The following is an 18723-nucleotide window of genomic DNA, read 5'->3' as shown; positions in this document are numbered from 1 at the left end:
GAATTCACCCGATATGGCTCCCTGCGATTTTTTTCTGTTCGATCGAGTCAAAAAACCACTACGGGGAATGCATTTTAACAGCCGAAAAGAGGTAATGGAAAAATCGAAGACTGCTCTGATGGCTATACCGACAATAGAGTTCCAGAAATGTTTCGAGAGCTGGATCAAGCGCTGGCATAAGTGCGTTGGAGTCGATGGGGAGTACTTTGAAGGGGACAATATCACTTTTGATGAATAAACTTGTATTTTGAATTTTCTGAATGAATTCCGGGAACTTTTTGATCAAAGTGGTATATATATATATATATAATCTAATAAAATATTATAGATATGCAAATATAGTTTTCGTTTAATTTATAGACATATTACTGTTTAAATAATTTTTTTACTGTTATATAAAGTTTTTATACATTTTCGTACAAATTTAGTTGATCGTATTTTTTCGCAGGTATTTATTGGCAGACCGATGCTGTGGGGCTTAGCATGTAATGGCGAGAAAGGTGCTTGTGAGATTCTTGAACTTATGAGGAAAGAAATTGATTCTACATTCGCATTAACTGGTAGAGATAATGCATAATTTTTTACATGAATGTTATTGATTAATTTAGTGAAATATTTTAAAAATCAGTTTTTTCTAGGTTGCAGGTCCGTAAAAGATGTTACACGGGATATGGTAATTCATGCATCTTACTATAGCCATCTATAAATTAATTTCACATCAGACAGTTACAGATATGTACAAATATGGGGCGACAGTTGTTTGACCATTTGTAATTGACCACAAGCCACTCACTGAATTTGTCTCAAAAAAACTAGGCACTAGAATAACTGGTCAAACGGGACGCTACCACAAATATGTACATATGTTCGAAGGATATCGATATAAAATTTGATTTTACTGATGATTTTTTGTTACTAAAAATATATTTGCTAAGATTGACTTCAGAAAATTATTAATCATTTGTTTCACTTTTATGTATTTTCTGTAAATATATATATATATATATGCATATTGCTCTCTTATATTAATTTACCTTTTTTTAGTATTAGGCTCATCAGCTTAAATAAAAGACTCTTGTATAATTTTAAGGTTTGCAATATTGTATTATAAAAACTTTCACATTTGTACTGTATATATCAGTTTTATTGTTCCCAAAACGGGTTACAATTCACCTCATACTTTTTTTTCAATTCTTTAAGCAATCTCTTATAAATTGAGACATATAAGATACGGATTGGAATCTCTCTCGCTAATTACAAATCGCTTTTATATAGTATTACGCGTTACTTTGTACTGAATTCGTCCAAATTAATCATTATTTGATCAAATGGACTTCAACAACTAATCACATTGCATTTTATACCATTGTGCATGTTATTTATACAATAGATATAGTTATATCAATAGATACAATAGATTTTCTAACATTTCCTAATCTTAAAGAATTGCTTTTAAGATACAGAGAGAGAGAGAGAGAGAGAGAGAAAGAGAGATATTTAACTGGTTACATTTTTTTCTTGTGATAAATGATATCAAATTTTGAAATTTTGTTTATTTAAAATAAGAATGAACTTTTATGAAAAAATTTGAGATATTTTTGGTATATTAATGTCAAATAATTATATGCTATAAATAAATGTCAAAAGAAATAATAGAAAAGATTAAGGAACATTAGTATTTTAGTAGTTTAGAGCATTGGTAAAATTTGTTATATAAGTAAATCATAATTATTAATACCACATATAGCTAGAATTGTTATTAATACATATTAATAGCAATTCTGCTATGCATTATTAGATGTACTTTTCAAATCGTAAATTAATTTTAATAAATTGCTACGTTTTTTCGAAACCATTTCTGGAACGATACTACAATCACAATCGCTTACTTTAGAATTTTTTATAGCATGTCTAGATATTATATCTGCTAAACATAAAACATATAAACCGCAATCGTAGCTATTATTTTGTTGCGGACAATCCATTTCAATATATTTTCTCTCTTGTTTCTCAAGAAAATATTTTGTCACTTTCCGTGCAAGCTTTTTCGCGGAAAAGCCATTAATACCGCTTGACGAATCAAAGTGATAACACATTTTTTCCATACGAGAATATACTAATAAGCTCCAATGCGAGCCACCTGCCTCGTTGCTATCACAGTCATTAAGAGGAAAGAATATAAAATCATAATTTGTAGCTTCAATAGGATCCAGAAATATATTATATTGTGAAGAATCCTGCATCTTTAATAACTGAGCTACTTCGGGTCCGATAAATAATAATTGGCTTTTATTATCCTTCCTATATTGTTGATTCAGATATTCGAAATAGAATCCTATTATAATGTCATTAAGCCAGTCATTTCTCTCCAGTAATGCGACATCCGATGTCCTGAGTAAGTAGTCATGATAACTTAACACAATATCATTCTTGTATGGATTCGTCGGATGAGCATCATGGGATAAGTGCTTTGAATTTGCAGGCAAAACCGGCATAGTACTAAAATCAGAAATATAAAATTTAATATATATTTTTATCTGGAAAAATGTAACAATGAAAAATAAATTTAAATATTTTATTCTTAAATAAAGCAACTTGTACATTCTTAAACTTATATAACAATAAACAAAACGTTAAGCAAAGTACGCTAGCAATTTGCTAGAAGATTCAAACAAAATATTGTAGGAAATTGATATCTACATATATGTATTCTGTTTCACGCATGATGCATCGTATATTCTTGTTATTCACCGTTGTTAAAAACCCGAATGTTAAAAAAGGACAAATGATATATATTACGAACATTACAGCTATGTTCTGCCAGTAGAATAATCTGACAGCAGATTGCCAGTAGAATCTGTCATTCTATAACCATTCAAATAAAATATTTTTTATTATGTAACACCAGTGATTCATGATTCATTCAATCTTGCTCTGGAACATATGTATTACATAAAATTAAAACTTGTAACTATATTATCTACTATCCCCGTATTAATTTTGTCAGATCCTTAATAAGTCGGTATTGATAAAATTTTAATTTATTGTTTAAGCTTTGGAAGATTCTTTAAAAGAAGCATTATATAATCTCGAAGAAAGATTGAAGATGCATACAATTCACTATTTAGATATACTTATAAAAAAAACTTTGCAAGACTGACTGGGGCTGTGGTCAAAGTCTCACTACAAATGCTTTGAAACGTTTGATGGACCAATCAGAAGAATTTTACAAATTGACTAATCAAAAAATGCTTTAAAGCATTTGTAACATCATTATTGACAATACCCTGGTCATTCTTGATCCTTCTTTATTAGATAATAAAAAATCGCTCCGTACATAAATATAATATGTAAAACAGAAAAAAGGCAGCAGTTTTTAAGTTTCATTTCTAATACCCTTGCAATGTATAGAGTATGTGTGAACTTTCGAAGACTACAATTAATAAATACCCATCAAATCTCAAATAACTCAGCTACTTCCAGTTAATGATTACGAAATGACGGATTCTGTTCGATTCTTACAATCAATCTACTATCTCATTTTACAGATCCTGTTGTATTTCTGCTGGTATTCTGCCAAAATAATTTATATCAAACCACTTTGCAAAACACTTTGTTTTTAACAGATCTGGGTATACGTGTCAAAATGCGTGATCAAAATGAATAGTCACAGAGGAGATAGTCACAAGTGCTCGTTTCTTCTTCCGTTATGGATGCCTGTTTCGTTTGGATTGTACTTTCCTTTCTTCTTTCACCTTTTTTTTTCTAGAAATACGTATCCTCTGTCTGAATTATTTATATTTTCTTCTGTATATAAGATATAACGCGTGTTGACGAGTATCATGACGGTGTTTTTAGAAATGTATACATTTTGACGTCATGGCTTCTGATGGCTGCCTCTTATCACGTGATCATGGGTTTGATTCGATTTTTTAAATACACTTGTAAGAAAACCATCTGCGATTTTCCTATCATTTTGTACATACATTCATGTATTCTCATACGTAGAATTTATTTCGAGAAGAAAAATCGTCTCGCGTAAGTTTCGTTTTTTTAAATTTTCAGTTTTTGATATCGGTAAGTTAGAAAATGATAATTCTCTACTTATTCTTTGCTTTAATCAAAGACACTAATTACTTATCAGTAACTATTAATTTTAATCTTAGTTTCATACTTTATCTATTTTTTTATAATTCTTGAAACAAAAAGATGAAAAACAAGTTAAACTGAGATTAAATCGGTACAAAATAGAAATAGACATAAAACTGGAAGAATTAATCGCTGATTAAGTTTCATCGAAATCACGTGATTAAAGTACTTTAATAAGATTTTCTTTTAAATATCAATAAAAAGTGAATCGTGTTTTGTGACATATAAAATATATATATTTATTAAATATTTTTATGTACAAGTTTAATTTTCTTCTTATAAAAAAATATATACATTCTTTAAAAAAAATATTGTTTTATAATAATCATCATAGTTTTCTTATTTTTAAAACAATCTCTTCGTGCCACATTTCTTCATGTGCCATAAATAAGCGTTCAGTGACTAAAGTATCGCAATTTGGTTAATTAGTTATTGTGACGAGATTGTTTTAAATATAATGATTTGCACAATGTAAAGCAGAGCGCTTTACAATTTTTAATCACAACAGTATTTTAGCAAAAAAGACTAAGAGTGTAGATAATGAAACATTTTTTTCTAACAAAGCCTATTGAGAACAAGTTCGTCGAACATATATTGTCTTTTTAGCACCTCGTTAGGTACATAGTGGGATCCTGCAAATCTACAAAAATATCGGCCAATCTCGTTGTGAGTAATCCATCTTGGTGGATATGTAGCTATTAAAGATTCTAAAATAGAAAAATATTTTATGTCGCACTTATACGCATATAAATGACATCATAAAAGTACATGTATATTGTATATACACAAGCACATTTAGTAATCTGTTTGTACCTTCGGCAGTATAATGCTTATTACCGTCTTCACCAAGGATAAAGTAAAACGGTTGCGTCATAGAATTAAATTCTGACACATCTATTATCATCAGTTCTGGATTAGTTACATGTCGTGAATTATATGTCTTATCCCATCCAAAAATCACGCCTCTATAATTCGGAATATGCTTTTTGAAAGTTACTATCATTCCAATTGCATATTTTATTTTTTTACATCTTGTCTTTGGCAGACTGATATTTTCAAGTGATGGTAGAGTCTGAAAAATATAGGTCTCTCATAATGTTAACCGACATCTTTTTTATACATTTATTTTGTAAACTTTTACTGTTTCAAAATTATTTTTCATATTCAAATTGCAATTATTATTTATGTATTGATTATATTATATAATTAATATAATATTATTAGTTATGTATATTAATAATTAATATGATTTTAATCAATATAATTCATGAAGTGAGTTGATCCATTGACCATATCTATTCATTCAGTACAATTGCAGCGAGCATTAACATATTATGCACTACATATAAAGCTTTATATAATCTATAATTCATGACAGAATTTTATTTTAAAGTTTATGCATCGAGTAATATAGAAAATATGTGAACAATCAGAATCATAATTATAATGCTTTATTTTTAGCAATAAAAGACATTAAATGTGCGCAATGTAAGTATACCCGTGATTGATCAATTGTATCTGTTGTAATGAAAATTGAAAATTTTTAAGCACTTTGAATATAAGTAGTTTTGTCCAATCGAATAAGCAAACGGATTTTATCGATATAAATATAAATGACAAACTTTAACTTATGTATGTACCCAGATAGCCAAGTCTATAGAAAGCAGATTTTTTTAAATGTCTGCTACACACTATGCCAAAGAAATAGCAACAGAATTGTTACAGAATTAGATGTACATAATACTGTTGACAGACTGCTAGAAAAAAAAACAACAGAGTCAGATGTCAGCAGGATCTGCTCAGGATTCTACTAACAATTTGCCTTCACATTATGTCGCGATAGGCGATATTAACAGAACACAAGCCTAATACAGACGCAGTTGATGGCAGACTGCCGTCATTTTCTGCTCGAATCTGCTGAGTCTGCTAGAAGACATTTTGCTATCTGGATACTTACTGTATCAGAAATCTAGAAAAAGTTCTAAAATTAATGCTGTTACAATTAAAGAATTCTTCATGACATTCTTTTATCATATTTGTATGTATTTCTGAATAACTGTATCACATTTTTTAATAACCATGTCAATAAAAGAAAAAAATTGAATATTATATACAATTGTAAATCAAATTATAGTTTGTTTAACGCGTTAGAAACTACGGTAGTGTCGTTGCGCTTGGCTTAGCGCCGAGACACTACCGTGTCTTCTGATACAAGAATTTCTTTCTCAACTGTATAATTATATTTATAATTTCATATGTAAAATTAGAAATAGAATTGTGTCACGAAGTATAAAGTGGGTTTTATATATATAAATTGCATATTTTTTATTATAAATTATCATAAATACGTACCATTTTTTTCTGCATATAAAATTTAAATTTATTTAGCAGTTCTTCAGCTTGAATTGCTTCCATAGACGTTCTGTCACAACTGTCCTATATATATAAAAAAACAAAGTTTACTTCAAAGCACTTCCTTTATAGTTGCTGCATTAACGCACGAATATATGAAAATTAATATATCACGACTTAAAATTTGCTTATGCAACAAATATATAAGAAATTAAAATTTTTTTTACTCATATTAGTAATCATTCTTCTTGATTAGTAATCATTCTTACAATAAATTCTTATCATATTGCGAAAAAACAAGTTTACAAAAAAAAAGAGAAATTTTATGAGAATGTCAGAATTTGATTTATATATAAATTAAATTTACATACCAGTATCCTTTGCAGTGAGCTTAAGAGACCTGATAAATTCATTTCATTTTGCATATAATGACGACCTAGTGCTCGAATTCCATCAATATCATATGGCTTTATCATATAGCGGAATTCCATCAATGAGCGTATTTGCAAAGTTCTGTCATGATAATGTTGATAGTTAGGATTAACCATTTGTAAGTGATAAATCATCCGTAACACCACCTTAAAACGAAGATATGTATAAACTAAGTTAACAGTGCAATAAATGGAAAAATTAATTTCTCTTCATATATAACTCTCTCTTATATATAATGTATGTCTTATTGATTTATCTGTGACTAATCTGTAATATTTTTACTACTTATTTCTAAATTTAATAAGATATATAAATAATGACCAACCTCTGTAGGACTAATCTCATTGTGTTTATTAAAACTTTCTATGGGACATCTTCTACCACGAGTTCTGGGACAATCGTTTCTACCCACAATGGCTCCACCATGCAAGATGTCAATATAGAAATATTCTTCATCTTCAGATTTTTCTGTAATACTATATAAGCAATAAAAAAAGGATATAGTTCACATATGCATGTATATGAGGTCTGTTCAAATCGGATCTCTGCATATATCTTTGTTCTTGAGCATCCTATTATGGAAAACAGGTATTCAGGTGGACCTTTAGGAGTACCCCCACCAAGCGGTATGATCCAACAACTGTTCAGTCGGCAACGGTACGCAGTTGTGTGAGCGTCGAAAACTCCGAGCGTCGCATTTCACAATGACTGAACGATAACGCACTTGCTCATTCATCTCATCTGATTCAGAAGTTTTTGACTAAACACGGCATTGACTGTACGGAGGTTGACGAAGTTGGACAATGCCGTGTTTAGTCAAAACTTCTGAATCAAGTGAGATGAATGAGCAGGTGCGTTATCGTTCAGTCATTGTGAAATGCGACGCTCGGAGTTTTCGACGCTCACACAACTGCGTACCGTTGCCGAATGATCAGCTGTTGAGTCATGCCGCTTGATGGGGCTACTCCTAAAGGTCCTTTATACCTTAAATACTGAATATCTGTTTTCCATAATAGGATGCCCAAGGACAAAGATATACGTAGAAGTTCGATACTTTTTGAACAGACCTCGTACATTTATATAAATATATATATAGCTGTGTGCGTGTGTGTGTGTGGTACATGCACAAAATGTCTTATAATTCTTGAACATATTTCTGAACAAAAAGATAGAACAAATGTTCTTATGAACTTGGTTCGCAAATGCTGTGTTGTTGAAATAATGGATACAAATACGGTAGTATCAAATCATGACATTTAAAAGTTTCAGAATTATTTTTTTGTTTACAAGAAATGTTTAGTGTTCTCCATCATTTTCTATATATGCCTGAGGTCGATGTATACATGATTGGCGCATTATATCAAATCTTTTTATCCATTATTTCTATAACGAAGCATTTGCGGCTTTGTGTTCATAGGAATATTTGTCCTTTCTTTTATTCAGGAACACAGTCACAAAACTTTAAAACACACTTATGATTTATTTTATCAATATGTAAATATATGATAAGTCTGACAAAATAAATGCTTCTAAATTATACTTACGATTTTGGCTTCCAACTTAAAAAAAAGTGAGTAGGAAATGTTATTAGATCACAGCGCACGCCAAGTCTCCTTGCTACACTTTGGAATATTATTGCCAGAGATACAGCATCACCAACTTTGTTTTCTAAAACCTAAGTATTACAAATTACATTATTTCATGTGTGTAAAAGAATGTCCCAGACTTCGCGTGAATAGTTTTTAAATGAAAAGAATTTAAATTCAGCCAACACAGAACTCGAAATTCGCGCATGGCACATGGTACAGTAGTGAAGATGTTTAGAAAAATGCGTGAAATAGAACTGATGCTTGAAAATATCTTCACTATTGTGCAGTGTGCTATGCTTAAATGCACGAATTTCGAACAGTTAAATTAGCTAAATTTAAATCCTTTTTATTTAAAAACTACTATAGCCTTGACATTTTGATATTAGAATTTTCGTCTTGAAATGATTTCAGGAGTCTGTTATTAACGAGTGTCACGCAAAATCTGGGACATCCTGTATATATTGAAATATATTGACATTTTACGTTTTTATATTAACATAACAATATAAATAACAATATGAATATAAAAATATGCTCATGATGTAAATGTAACATATCATAATCTATATCTCTTACGCAATCTATAAGAATGTCCTCCAGTTTATATACATAAAGGTCTGAAACCAAAGATCCACAGAAACCTAATTCGTCAAATAAAACTATTTGAAGCATATTTATTATCTGTTTTTCTTCCTTCTTGCTCCATTGATTATCGTTAATGTTGTTATTTTTCCAAAAAGAAAACTGCTTAGCGGACATTGAGAATATTGGATGCTCCCAATGTGCCTTTTTAAGACGTTCCAATACCTGTTGTGCAATGTTATCTAGCGATGCTTCCACATCAAAATAAAAGATACGTTTTAGAGGTTGATACCATTGTGCTACGATAGTAGCTGCCTTTTCTAGAAGTTGCTGTTCTTTGGGATAACTTATAAATTCCTGCCATGCGTCCTTTGTATGACGCTGCTGTAAATGTGGAAGAAGTTCTTTGCTGTAATATGTATATGTTAAATTACAGTCAGGTAATCTGAAAAATACATGTACATTAATTGTACAATTCATCCATATATTTGTGTGTCTACAATATTAATAATTTATTAAATCTTACATTGGGGACATTGTAAGTAGGTGTATCATTTCATCCTTAAGAAAATGGTAATTCATAATATGAGCGCCCATATTTGGACAGAATAGTGCATCGAAATGTTCCATGTCACTTTCAGAAAAATTATCCTCTTGAAAGAATCTCTCGGACATTAGCGACAAATGACTCCGTAATTTATTTCTACATTGAATGCTCGCTTTTACTTCATCTTTAAAATTTATACGTTCATTATTTTGTATCCGTTTGTCATAAATTCTTTTCATATGAGGCCATCTAACATTAAAACCAGAAATACTTCGTTATTTTCAAAAATTTTAAGTGAGGGTATCTATAGAAATTGCGCATATCATTAAAAAATTATAAATTAAAAAAAAGTTATACAAAGTAACAATCAAAACTAAAATTAAAACTTTAACTCGTGATATTACTGTGGTAGTTTAGTAGAGTTAGCATTTCTCCATGACAGAAAAATCATTTTGGTGCCCGTTTCAAAGGACTACATATGTAGTATATAAATTCACACAGAACATTTGATACTAAAGTATGCATTCAGATAAATTTAAATGGATTAAAGTTTCAGTTTATTTTGATCGATTCTTGTTTACACAGTGCAATAAGTTAAAGTAAACAAATATACCAGGAGATTGTTTCACTTCATCTTATTGCAGCATGTGCATCAGAGAGTTCATTGATAACAATGACTTTACTCATTTCGTCTTTCTTTTCTGCAGCATAGGACAGATGTTAAACTGTCGTTGTTAATCATTCGTTTCTAACCTTGTCTTAACTTTAATTTTTGCTTATTAAATATAAAATATCGTGTCCTTGAAGACAAAACAATAACAACAAAGTCATATGAACAAAAAAGATCAAATATTTAATCTCTCCGAATATATTCATAAAAAAGTTATGATCAAGTTTGATGTAAACACGAAATTAAGTGTCCACATAAAGAGAATCGATCATGGACTAAATATTAGGAATTTGCGTTCCTTGAATTGAATTCTTGTATCGAATAAAGCGGATAATTCGAAACAACTCGAAAATTGAAATTAACTAGATGATATTTGCGAATAATCAATTTCAAATATAAATTGACATATTCTTGAGTTCGCATACGTCATTTTACCATTTGTGTCAAATGTCAGAGAAAGTTTTTTGACGAAATCAAAGGATATGAATTTGGGCAGTTTTGGACAAATTTAACTTGACTAAATAAACCGCGATGAGAATTTCGAGAGGATGACGAATTTACCTCTGATAAAGTTTCATTTGCCATAGCGTGTTGTTGTGATGGATCACGTTGAGAAATTGTCTGCATGTTAAACCGAAACTTATGACATCCTTGACGTTAACGACTTTTTGTTGTAAGATGATGTAGATTACCTCGGTGGACAGATTCTTTATTGTCGTCATTGCAAAAAATTCGATATGTAAGAAATTATAATCCGTATCAACTGCAGTAGATAAGTTCCCTTCTTTTTCCCAAGAATTTCTACTAGAGCTGACTAAAGCTATCAAGATAACCAAGAGCTACTACTTACATGGTGGGTTTTTTATACAAGGTGAGTCGTTTCCGTGGATGCGCAGTAGCCTAAAAGTAGTGGGGAGTGGGGCAGCAATCATGGGGGGCCCATTCGATTAATCCAATATGGCTGTGTTTATTGTTTCAGAGCACTGCGTGCGGTGTTATTACGATTGATTACGACTATCGTGTAAAACTGTAAGTAATAAACGAATATATATGAAAGTTTTGTTTAGAATATATGCAATGTAGTACAATATATAATAATAGAATATATAATAGAACATATTAACTTCTAATACTGTGTTTTTATTAATCATCTCCTGTGAACATTTGAATTCCGCGCGCATAAAATGGGCCCTTCGTAATTGGTTGACAAGGAGCGGAATCCATAGACGTTGCTCAAGATTCGAGATGGTCTTAAGCTAGTGCATGAACCAATCAGAGATCGGTATTAGCATCTTAAGACAATGGCTGCGTTCAGCAGATTCAACCGTTTTATGATTGTCTGTTGAGATAGGACCATTCTTCTAGATCTAAAAGTATGATCCAATCAGCGCGAAGGAAACTTCCAACAGTTGCAAAACAAACGTTCTGCTGAACGCACCCATTGGTCGCGTTCAGCAAACTCAACTGTTGCGGAGCGGATCAGTGAGCTCTCGCTGCTATTGGATAATCTAAAAGAATACACCAATAGCAGCGAGCGCTCACGGATCCGCTCCACAACAGTTGAGTCTGCTGAACGCGACCAATGGCTGCGTTCAGCAGATTCAACCGTTTTATGATTGTCTGTTGAGATAGGACCATTCTTCTAGATCTAAAAGTATGATCCAATCAGCGCGAAGGAAACTTCCAACAGTTGCAAAACAAACGTTCTGCTGAACGCAGCCATGTTGGAGCATGCGATGCGAACAAACCTCTTGTGTAGCATCAAATGGACCGTAGCCATGGTTTCTGATAGGTTGAAATTGTTATTTCCTGTTCCTATTGTCTTTTTATTGTGTTTCCAGCTATGAGCTTATAGAATTGACTAGTCAGAGTTGAGTATTCCCCTCTCATTCGATTGTAAAAGAGAAACCACTCCTCTAATTCTACAATTCTTTATTTGATTCGTGTATCATATAACTACACGCATGCGCAGAACGCGCATACTCAATTTAATGGTGGATATACGTATATTCTAGGCGGAAACAAGTATATCCGGTATATCGTGGTATATCGACGCATCTTGTGATATTTCACGATTCTCACGATGTGTTGTCGCTGATTTTGCGAGTATCTGATATTATATCTGATAATTCGATTAATAAGAGTAGTACGACGAGTACGTGCGCATCGGCGATTACATCGTTATCAGTTACTCCGAAGCCGTAACCATAAAGTAGAAAAGACGATAGCACCGTTAACTCGAGAACGCTAACATGGGCTCCAACAAACGTCACAAAACTGAAAAATCTCGCGATGCCAAAAAGAAGCGTCATCGCAGTCGCTCCAGAAGCTACACGCCCGACCGCGAAAAGTCAGAGAAGCATAGGCATCATAAGAAACACAGGAGGAAAGAGCGCAAAGACTACGATAGCGATGGTAAGAGAATTTGACAGTGTATTATAATATAGATATATATATATATATATTTTAAGAGATTATATGTAACTATAAGAAATAAGAATATATTTACGTATAATTGTAATAGTTAATAATTATATATAATTATAGAAGAAAAAGAATTTTTAACTTTCAGTTGAAATCGTTAATGCTCCGCCGCCACCAAAAATATCCAAATCATCGCATCCGTCGACACCTCCTCCGCCTGAAATCTCGAAACAGCGCAGTCCATCCCCTGCTAAAGGTGGAGCGTCGCAAACTTCGTTATCTATTGAAGAAACCAACAAAATTCGTGCAAAATTAGGATTAAAACCATTGGAAGTAGATAATACATCTAAAGATGATCCTAGCAAAATCAAAGATGATTTGGGCGAGTTTTATCATAAACCTGCACCAAACAATAGTGATAAAGTAAAAGCACAGAAACTGAGAGAAAAGATAGGTACTCAGAAGGAAAAGAGACAAATTGAGGCAAATTTGTCAAAAATGAAAAATTTGGGTGAAATTGATTCGGATGATGATACCCAAGCATGGATCAGCAAATCTAGGCACCTAGAGGAAGAGAAAAAGAAAGCAGAAATGAGAGTAATATCCTAATAAAACTCAGCATCTTTATTCTTATTAGCATCTTATGTTGAATATATTACTGTATATATATTATATAAATTTGTAAAATATTGTGTTTTGAAATTGCAAAGACATGTTGGTGCTTTCCAGCAAGGACTCAGTCAGACACTGTTATGTTAAACAACAAGGATGTAATGATTCACTGTGTTATACTGTATCTGACTGTGTCCTTGCTGGAAAGCACTTTATATATATATATATATACATACATATTTCATAATAAATTCACATATTGTATAATAATATTTTATTAAAGTTCTTTTATGTATTCTGCTGTAAATTTTTTAAAAAGAACTTTATTTTAATTTAAGGCAAAAATGCTAGATCAACTAGATGAAGAATTTGGAATCGGGAATTTGGTTAAAGAGGAAATATATACTGCCCGCAACACAGCATATACAGAGAAAGATTTAAAAGGCCTTAAAGTCGAGCATAATATTGTGAGTATAATAATATATGATTCTAATAATACATATTAATTATTATTTAAGCTCTTGATACTTGTATATCATGTCCATTAATTATATAAAGTTTTCTATTTTTTTTATTTATAATAAATTTTAAACAGGAAATATTTTGTAGGAAACGTTTGAGGAAGGCAAGACTGTAATCCTAACATTGAAAGATCAAGAAGTATTAAATGAAAATGATGATTTACTTGTAAATGTGAATATGATTGATAATGAACGTTACAAACGTAGCGTTTTAAATAAAATTAAGAAACCTACATATGATCCATACGCCGATGAAAATTTCGACGAATATGGATTCCCTAAAAATAAGATTTTAGAAAAGTATGATGAGGAAATCGATGGTGAAAAAAAAGACAACTTTTTGTTGGGTGCTAATAATGCCGTAGAATTTAAACGACGTCAGATAGAGACAGTGAAGCAACGCTTGGCAAATAAAAAATTAGAAACTCTACAAATGGCAGAACCAAAATTAGCGAGTGAATATTATAATGAAGAGGAACTTGCAAAATTCAAGAAACCAAAGAAGAAGGTAGAAAATTGCTTTATAATTGCTAATATTCTTTAAATATAGAGTTTCTTGGTATGACTATATATTTGATACATTTTATGTTTATAATTTATTTTTAAAATATATAACATGTGTTCTCTGCAATAATATAAAATAATACATAATATGATTATAGATTCGGAAAATTAGAGCGAAAAAGAAATTGAAAGCAGATGATTTAGTCCCCGTGGACAATGATTATCTTCGAGATCTTGGAAGTAGGAGAAGAAAGAAACCAGAAGATTCGAAGGATAATGATACTTTAGATGTTGACGATTTAGAAGGTAAAGATATTTAGATGAGTTTGGAAAAGTTAAGGATAAAAAAGTGGTGCTTATTTGAATATTAGGTATCTGTAAATTGTAAGTGTAATTTAATTATGTAACGAAACATTTCTATTTATTTCTACTTGATTTTTTTTGTCAGTTCTTTGTGTAGTATGTACATTGTTAAATTATATACGTGTATATAATTTTTGTGTTCTTCAATTTTCTATGTATTGAATTGTATTATTTTTTCGATTTATTAAAATTATTGCGAACAGCTCCTGTAGAAGATCTTACTGGAGTAAAACTTGAAGAAGACGATAAGGAATTAGAATTACAATTGGCTTTAAAGAAAACTCAACGTTTAAAGGAGGGACATTCAACTGGCATTCAGAAAACTATTGAAACAATAAAACAAGAAATTCTTAACTCTGAGGAAAGTCAATCTGGAAATATTGTTCTTAATTCTACTGCAGAATTTTGTAGGACCTTGGGTGATATACCCACTTATGGACTCGCTGGAAATAGAGAGGAAAATGGACAGGAACTCATGGTATACTACATAACATATTAGTTAATTGTATTAGAATATTGTTGCATTTTTAATACAATTTAAATGTTGTAGGATTTTGAAATGGACGGAATTAAAGAGGAACCGCCTGCAAATGAAGAAGAGGACGATGGTCGTGGTGCTTGGAATACAGTGCATTTAGGTATTTCATATGTACTGATGCAGATTAATTTTATATAACAAATGATAACAACATATAACAGATAATAAATATATTTTCCCATAAAAAAAGAAAAAGAAAACAAATCAATGCATTCTTACAACTTAAAAAAATTGAAGTACTTCTTATAATTGTTTTTTTCTTAAATGTAAATTAAATTAAATTTCTGTAATTAGATGAAAACATTTCGGAACCAGTTGTAATGGAGGCAGCAATTCTAGATGCCGAGCCATCACTCGGACATGGGGTAGGTGGAGCTTTAAAGTTAGCTATGAGTAAAGGTTACTTGCAGAAAGAAGACAGCAATCGCCCTTCAGCGTCACGTTTCGCACATCTGCAAGCTCAAAATTATTCGATAGAGGACAAAACATACGGGTAAGTAAGCTATGTATTACTGCGATTCGATATACGATGATCTTCTTACGTGCTTCAAGTATGTATCGTGTCGCGCGGAAGAAACACGTAAGAAATGGTCCTTATGTCGAATACGCTTCCACAAGCATTGTGTTAGACAAGTCTCTAGTGAATTTCAAACTGTCAGTTAACAGTTTTAAATAGAGCCCGGAAATCGGTGCTCGGAACGGGTGATCCGCTACCACTACGAGAGTTTACCGCTTAATCGGAGGTGAACACAAGGCCCGAGAAGAGAGTAGGATTTGTTAAGGTATGTTTATGTTATGCGATTCCGTTTCTGCGAATCGTGCTAAGATTCTAGATGAGTCTGCTCATGGGAAGAGTCAAATGCTAGATGTTAGATTGCAAAATAAGTCGACATAAAAGATGTTCAGAAAAGATTTTCTTATCTTGACTCTGTACATTGTGACTATAATCGTTATTTAGGAACGATTTGCATGTATCTAACACAAGCCAGTATGATGGATAATTTTACGCGGCATACAATCTATGCTCGTCTATTAGATATTAAAATGTCTGACATTTTCGAACGCACTTAAATTTTAGATAAATATAAGAATGATAAAAAAAATATTTATCTTTACGTGCATGAATTTTAATATTTAATATTTATTTTTGTGTCAGTATATGACATAGAGTACATATACAATTCGTTTATACTGAAAAATAAATGATGATTAATATAGAATTTAAATAACTTAACATATCTTAAAATTATTTTAATTTAATCGCATAATGTAATGTATCTTGAAGATTCACGAGCATATTCTTTATAAAAACTTGTTTATACTGGTAGTGGACACAAGTTCAGAACACCGTATTTCAAGGGCTTTAATTTTTTTTTTTTTTTTGTATAATATCGAAACCTAGTTATATAAGACGATAACATAGTACAGTTGCATTTCTTTAGCTGATATCTTTGAAAACTGATTTGAATTTTATAGATAAAGAGTTAATAATTTGTATGTCTATTTAATTTGCTCGTTCATGTATTATTTTCGTTTCAGGGATGATGATAAGTTTGGCAGAAGAGATCGTTTTAATGGACCGACATCTGATTTTAAGGAGAAGGAAGGTTTCAAACCGAATGTTAAGCTTGAGTATATTGATGACGATGGGCATGTCTTGTGCGCTAAGGAAGCTTTTCGATATCTGTCGCATAAATTTCATGGGAAAGGTCCAGGAAAAAATAAGGTTTTTATATTGTATATAGAGCATTATGCATATACAGGGTGGGGCATTTTAATCGCCCTAGGCGAATATTTCAGAAACTAAAAGAGATACAAGAAAAAGTTTTATATGAAAGTTGTAAGGTTTCTTAGGGGAAAGAAAGTGGACATAACGGGTTTTGGATAGGGGGCACTACCCCAAATGTTGACCCTGACTGACAAAGTCAAGTCAAGGTCAACATTTTTTTAATGAAACCCCCAATTTTTTATTGCATATTGTAGTATACCTCGAGAGCATTCCAAAACGCTATAATGAAATATTTTTTCATAAAGTACTTTTCGAGTTATAAGTCTTGAATGTTATAGTTTCTTTGGTAATGGATAATGCTAATGCTAGCGGTACTGTAACATGCAAACCTTATTCTACCTTCTTTCCCCCCAAAAAACCTACAACTTTCATATAAAACTTTTTCTTGTATCTTTCTTAGTTTCTGAGATATTCGCCTGGGGCGATTAAAACCTATCCTGTATATGAACTTACCGATAACATTTATTACTATTTTAATCAAAATCAATATTCATAGTTGCAATAATTCTCTAATATTTTAGGTGGAGAAAAGAATGAAGAAAGCAGAACAAGAAGTTTTAATGAAACGAATGTCTTCAACAGATACACCTTTAGGTACATTAAATTTATTGCAAGCGAAACAAAAGGAAACTCAATCACCATATATAGTGCTCAGCGGCAGTAAACAGATGCAAACGTAAGGATATTCAATTTATTTAAAGATAAATCAAGAATTTTTTAATATGTCAATATTTTAAATATATATATTATCTTTTCCTATAATATTTTTTTATTACGATTATTTTTTTATTATACCAATGAAAATTCTAATACACAAATGATTTTTTTTGCAGGACTAGCATAGCTAAAACAAAACATTAAAAAATAGTAAACGTAATACAAGGATGAAAATTGTATATAACCTTACATATATGTATAATGTAGCATCTGAAAATATATGAGTTGAATTTATAATTTAATGTGAAGTTTATAAAGTAGGAATGAAAAGAAAATTACGTATTTTTCTCAATGAATCATGAACATCTTTCTTAATGAATCATGAACGATAATAAATACAATAATAAATATTCAGCAAATTTATGACTTAAAATCAGTCAGTTGCTTCTGCGCTGCTTGTCTAATTCTGTAATGTATCATTGAAAAAGTAATAGCGAAAGTAATAATTTTATAGATATTACTTTATATAATAAAATACTTCACGATGCATGAATATTTTTGATTAAATCACATGTTCCACAATATGTAATTTAGACTATTTTTTAATTATTCATGTTATATTTTATATTGATGTATAAAGTAAATATAGCAACAAGAAGAACAAAGAATCCAAATAATTAAAAAATAGATAAAATTATTTTGTGAAGATAGATGTAAAATGATTCCTTCATTATTTTTTAAAAATATGCGTCATATAGTTTATAAATTTATATATTTTTAAAAATTAAAATACTTAATAAAATATTTATTAATATTATTAAGTTATTTTTATTGAATATTTAAATATTTTTATCTACTATCACAATAAGATTAGCAAGTCGAGAAAACAAATAAAAATTTAAGTATTTCTTAGTTTGTAATACTATATCTACATAATACAAAATATTATCTACTCTAATAAATCTATGTAACAAATAATTACTTATAGAATATC

At 30.8% G+C, this 18723-nt stretch overlaps 4 protein-coding genes across 8 annotated transcripts in view; 2 read left to right on the top strand and 2 right to left on the bottom strand.

The window, feature by feature from the left end:
- Hao (Hydroxyacid oxidase) overlaps positions 1–866 on the top strand; it is a 13686-nt gene extending 12820 nt beyond the window's left edge. For both annotated transcript variants that reach the window (XM_018453156.1, XM_018453157.1), the window contains 2 exons: positions 449–560; positions 639–866. In XM_018453156.1, coding sequence (XP_018308658.1) covers positions 449–560; positions 639–706 — 180 coding nt within the window. In that variant the 3' untranslated portion in view covers positions 707–866. The remainder of the gene's footprint in view (positions 1–448; positions 561–638) is intronic.
- A 918-nt stretch (positions 867–1784) lies between these two features.
- On the bottom strand, positions 1785–4065 carry LOC108725883 (sentrin-specific protease 8). 3 transcript variants are annotated; one of them, XM_018453160.1, is made up of 2 exons: positions 3639–4065; positions 1785–2501 (listed from the first exon to the last, which is right to left on the bottom strand). In XM_018453160.1, exon 2 carries the CDS (start codon positions 2493–2495, stop codon positions 1785–1787), a length of 711 nt encoding a protein of 236 aa, XP_018308662.1. In that variant the 5' UTR covers positions 2496–2501; positions 3639–4065. The 3 variants fall into 3 exon arrangements, with proteins under 3 accessions (XP_018308662.1, XP_018308663.1, XP_018308661.1); XM_018453161.1 differs by having other exon boundaries at positions 1785–2499; positions 3672–4065; XM_018453159.1 differs by having other exon boundaries at positions 1785–2499; positions 3687–4065.
- Positions 4066–4498: 433 nt separating this feature from the next.
- Positions 4499–11142, bottom strand: LOC108725879 (F-box only protein 21). The gene is made up of 9 exons (XM_018453153.1): positions 10883–11142; positions 9631–9900; positions 9099–9549; positions 8478–8608; positions 7259–7409; positions 6873–7079; positions 6502–6585; positions 4963–5221; positions 4499–4856 (listed from the first exon to the last, which is right to left on the bottom strand). Exons 1-9 carry the CDS (start codon positions 11041–11043, stop codon positions 4705–4707), a joined length of 1866 nt encoding a protein of 621 aa, XP_018308655.1. The 5' UTR covers positions 11044–11142; the 3' UTR covers positions 4499–4704.
- Positions 11143–12310: 1168 nt separating this feature from the next.
- On the top strand, positions 12311–17939 carry LOC108725863 (U4/U6.U5 tri-snRNP-associated protein 1). 2 transcript variants are annotated; one of them, XM_018453122.1, is made up of 11 exons: positions 12311–12736; positions 12894–13342; positions 13696–13824; positions 13967–14386; positions 14541–14688; positions 14949–15223; positions 15296–15383; positions 15578–15776; positions 16823–17009; positions 17594–17748; positions 17906–17939. In XM_018453122.1, the coding sequence occupies exons 1-11, from the start codon at positions 12574–12576 to the stop codon at positions 17931–17933; spliced, it is 2241 nt and encodes a 746-aa protein (XP_018308624.1). In that variant the 5' UTR covers positions 12311–12573; the 3' UTR covers positions 17934–17939. The 2 variants fall into 2 exon arrangements, 1 of the variants encoding a protein (XP_018308624.1); XR_001936771.1 differs by lacking the exons at positions 17594–17748; positions 17906–17939 and adding an exon at positions 15943–16065 and having other exon boundaries at positions 16823–16898.
- The last annotated feature ends 784 nt before the right edge of the window (positions 17940–18723 follow it).

The sequence above is a fragment of the Mycetomoellerius zeteki genome, unplaced genomic scaffold, assembly GCF_001594055.1.
Source record: "Mycetomoellerius zeteki isolate Tzet28-1 unplaced genomic scaffold, Tzet1.0 scaffold366, whole genome shotgun sequence".
NCBI lineage: Eukaryota > Metazoa > Arthropoda > Insecta > Hymenoptera > Formicidae > Mycetomoellerius > Mycetomoellerius zeteki.
The sequence above is the reverse complement of the archived record's forward strand: the minus strand, read 5'-3'. Positions and strand labels throughout refer to the sequence as shown.

Bases quoted from the DNA above. Each gene is read 5' to 3' on its own strand.
- LOC108725883 (XM_018453160.1), bottom strand. From the start codon at position 2,495: ATGCCGGTTTTGCCTGCAAATTCAAAGCACTTATCCCATGATGCTCAT.
- LOC108725879 (XM_018453153.1), bottom strand. From the start codon at position 11,043: ATGACGACAATAAAGAATCTGTCCACCGAGGTAATCTACATCATCTTA. The intron at 7,410-8,477 runs GTAAGTATAATT...TTGCTTATATAG, and splicing joins TTAAGTTGGAAGCCAAAATC to TATTACAGAAAAATCTGAAG. The intron at 7,080-7,258 runs GTTGGTCATTAT...CTTCGTTTTAAG, and splicing joins ATGAGATTAGTCCTACAGAG to GTGGTGTTACGGATGATTTA.
- LOC108725863 (XM_018453122.1), top strand. From the start codon at position 12,574: ATGGGCTCCAACAAACGTCACAAAACTGAAAAATCTCGCGATGCCAAA. The intron at 12,737-12,893 runs GTAAGAGAATTT...TTTAACTTTCAG, and splicing joins CAAAGACTACGATAGCGATG to TTGAAATCGTTAATGCTCCG. The intron at 14,689-14,948 runs GTAAAGATATTT...TATTGCGAACAG, and splicing joins AGATGTTGACGATTTAGAAG to CTCCTGTAGAAGATCTTACT.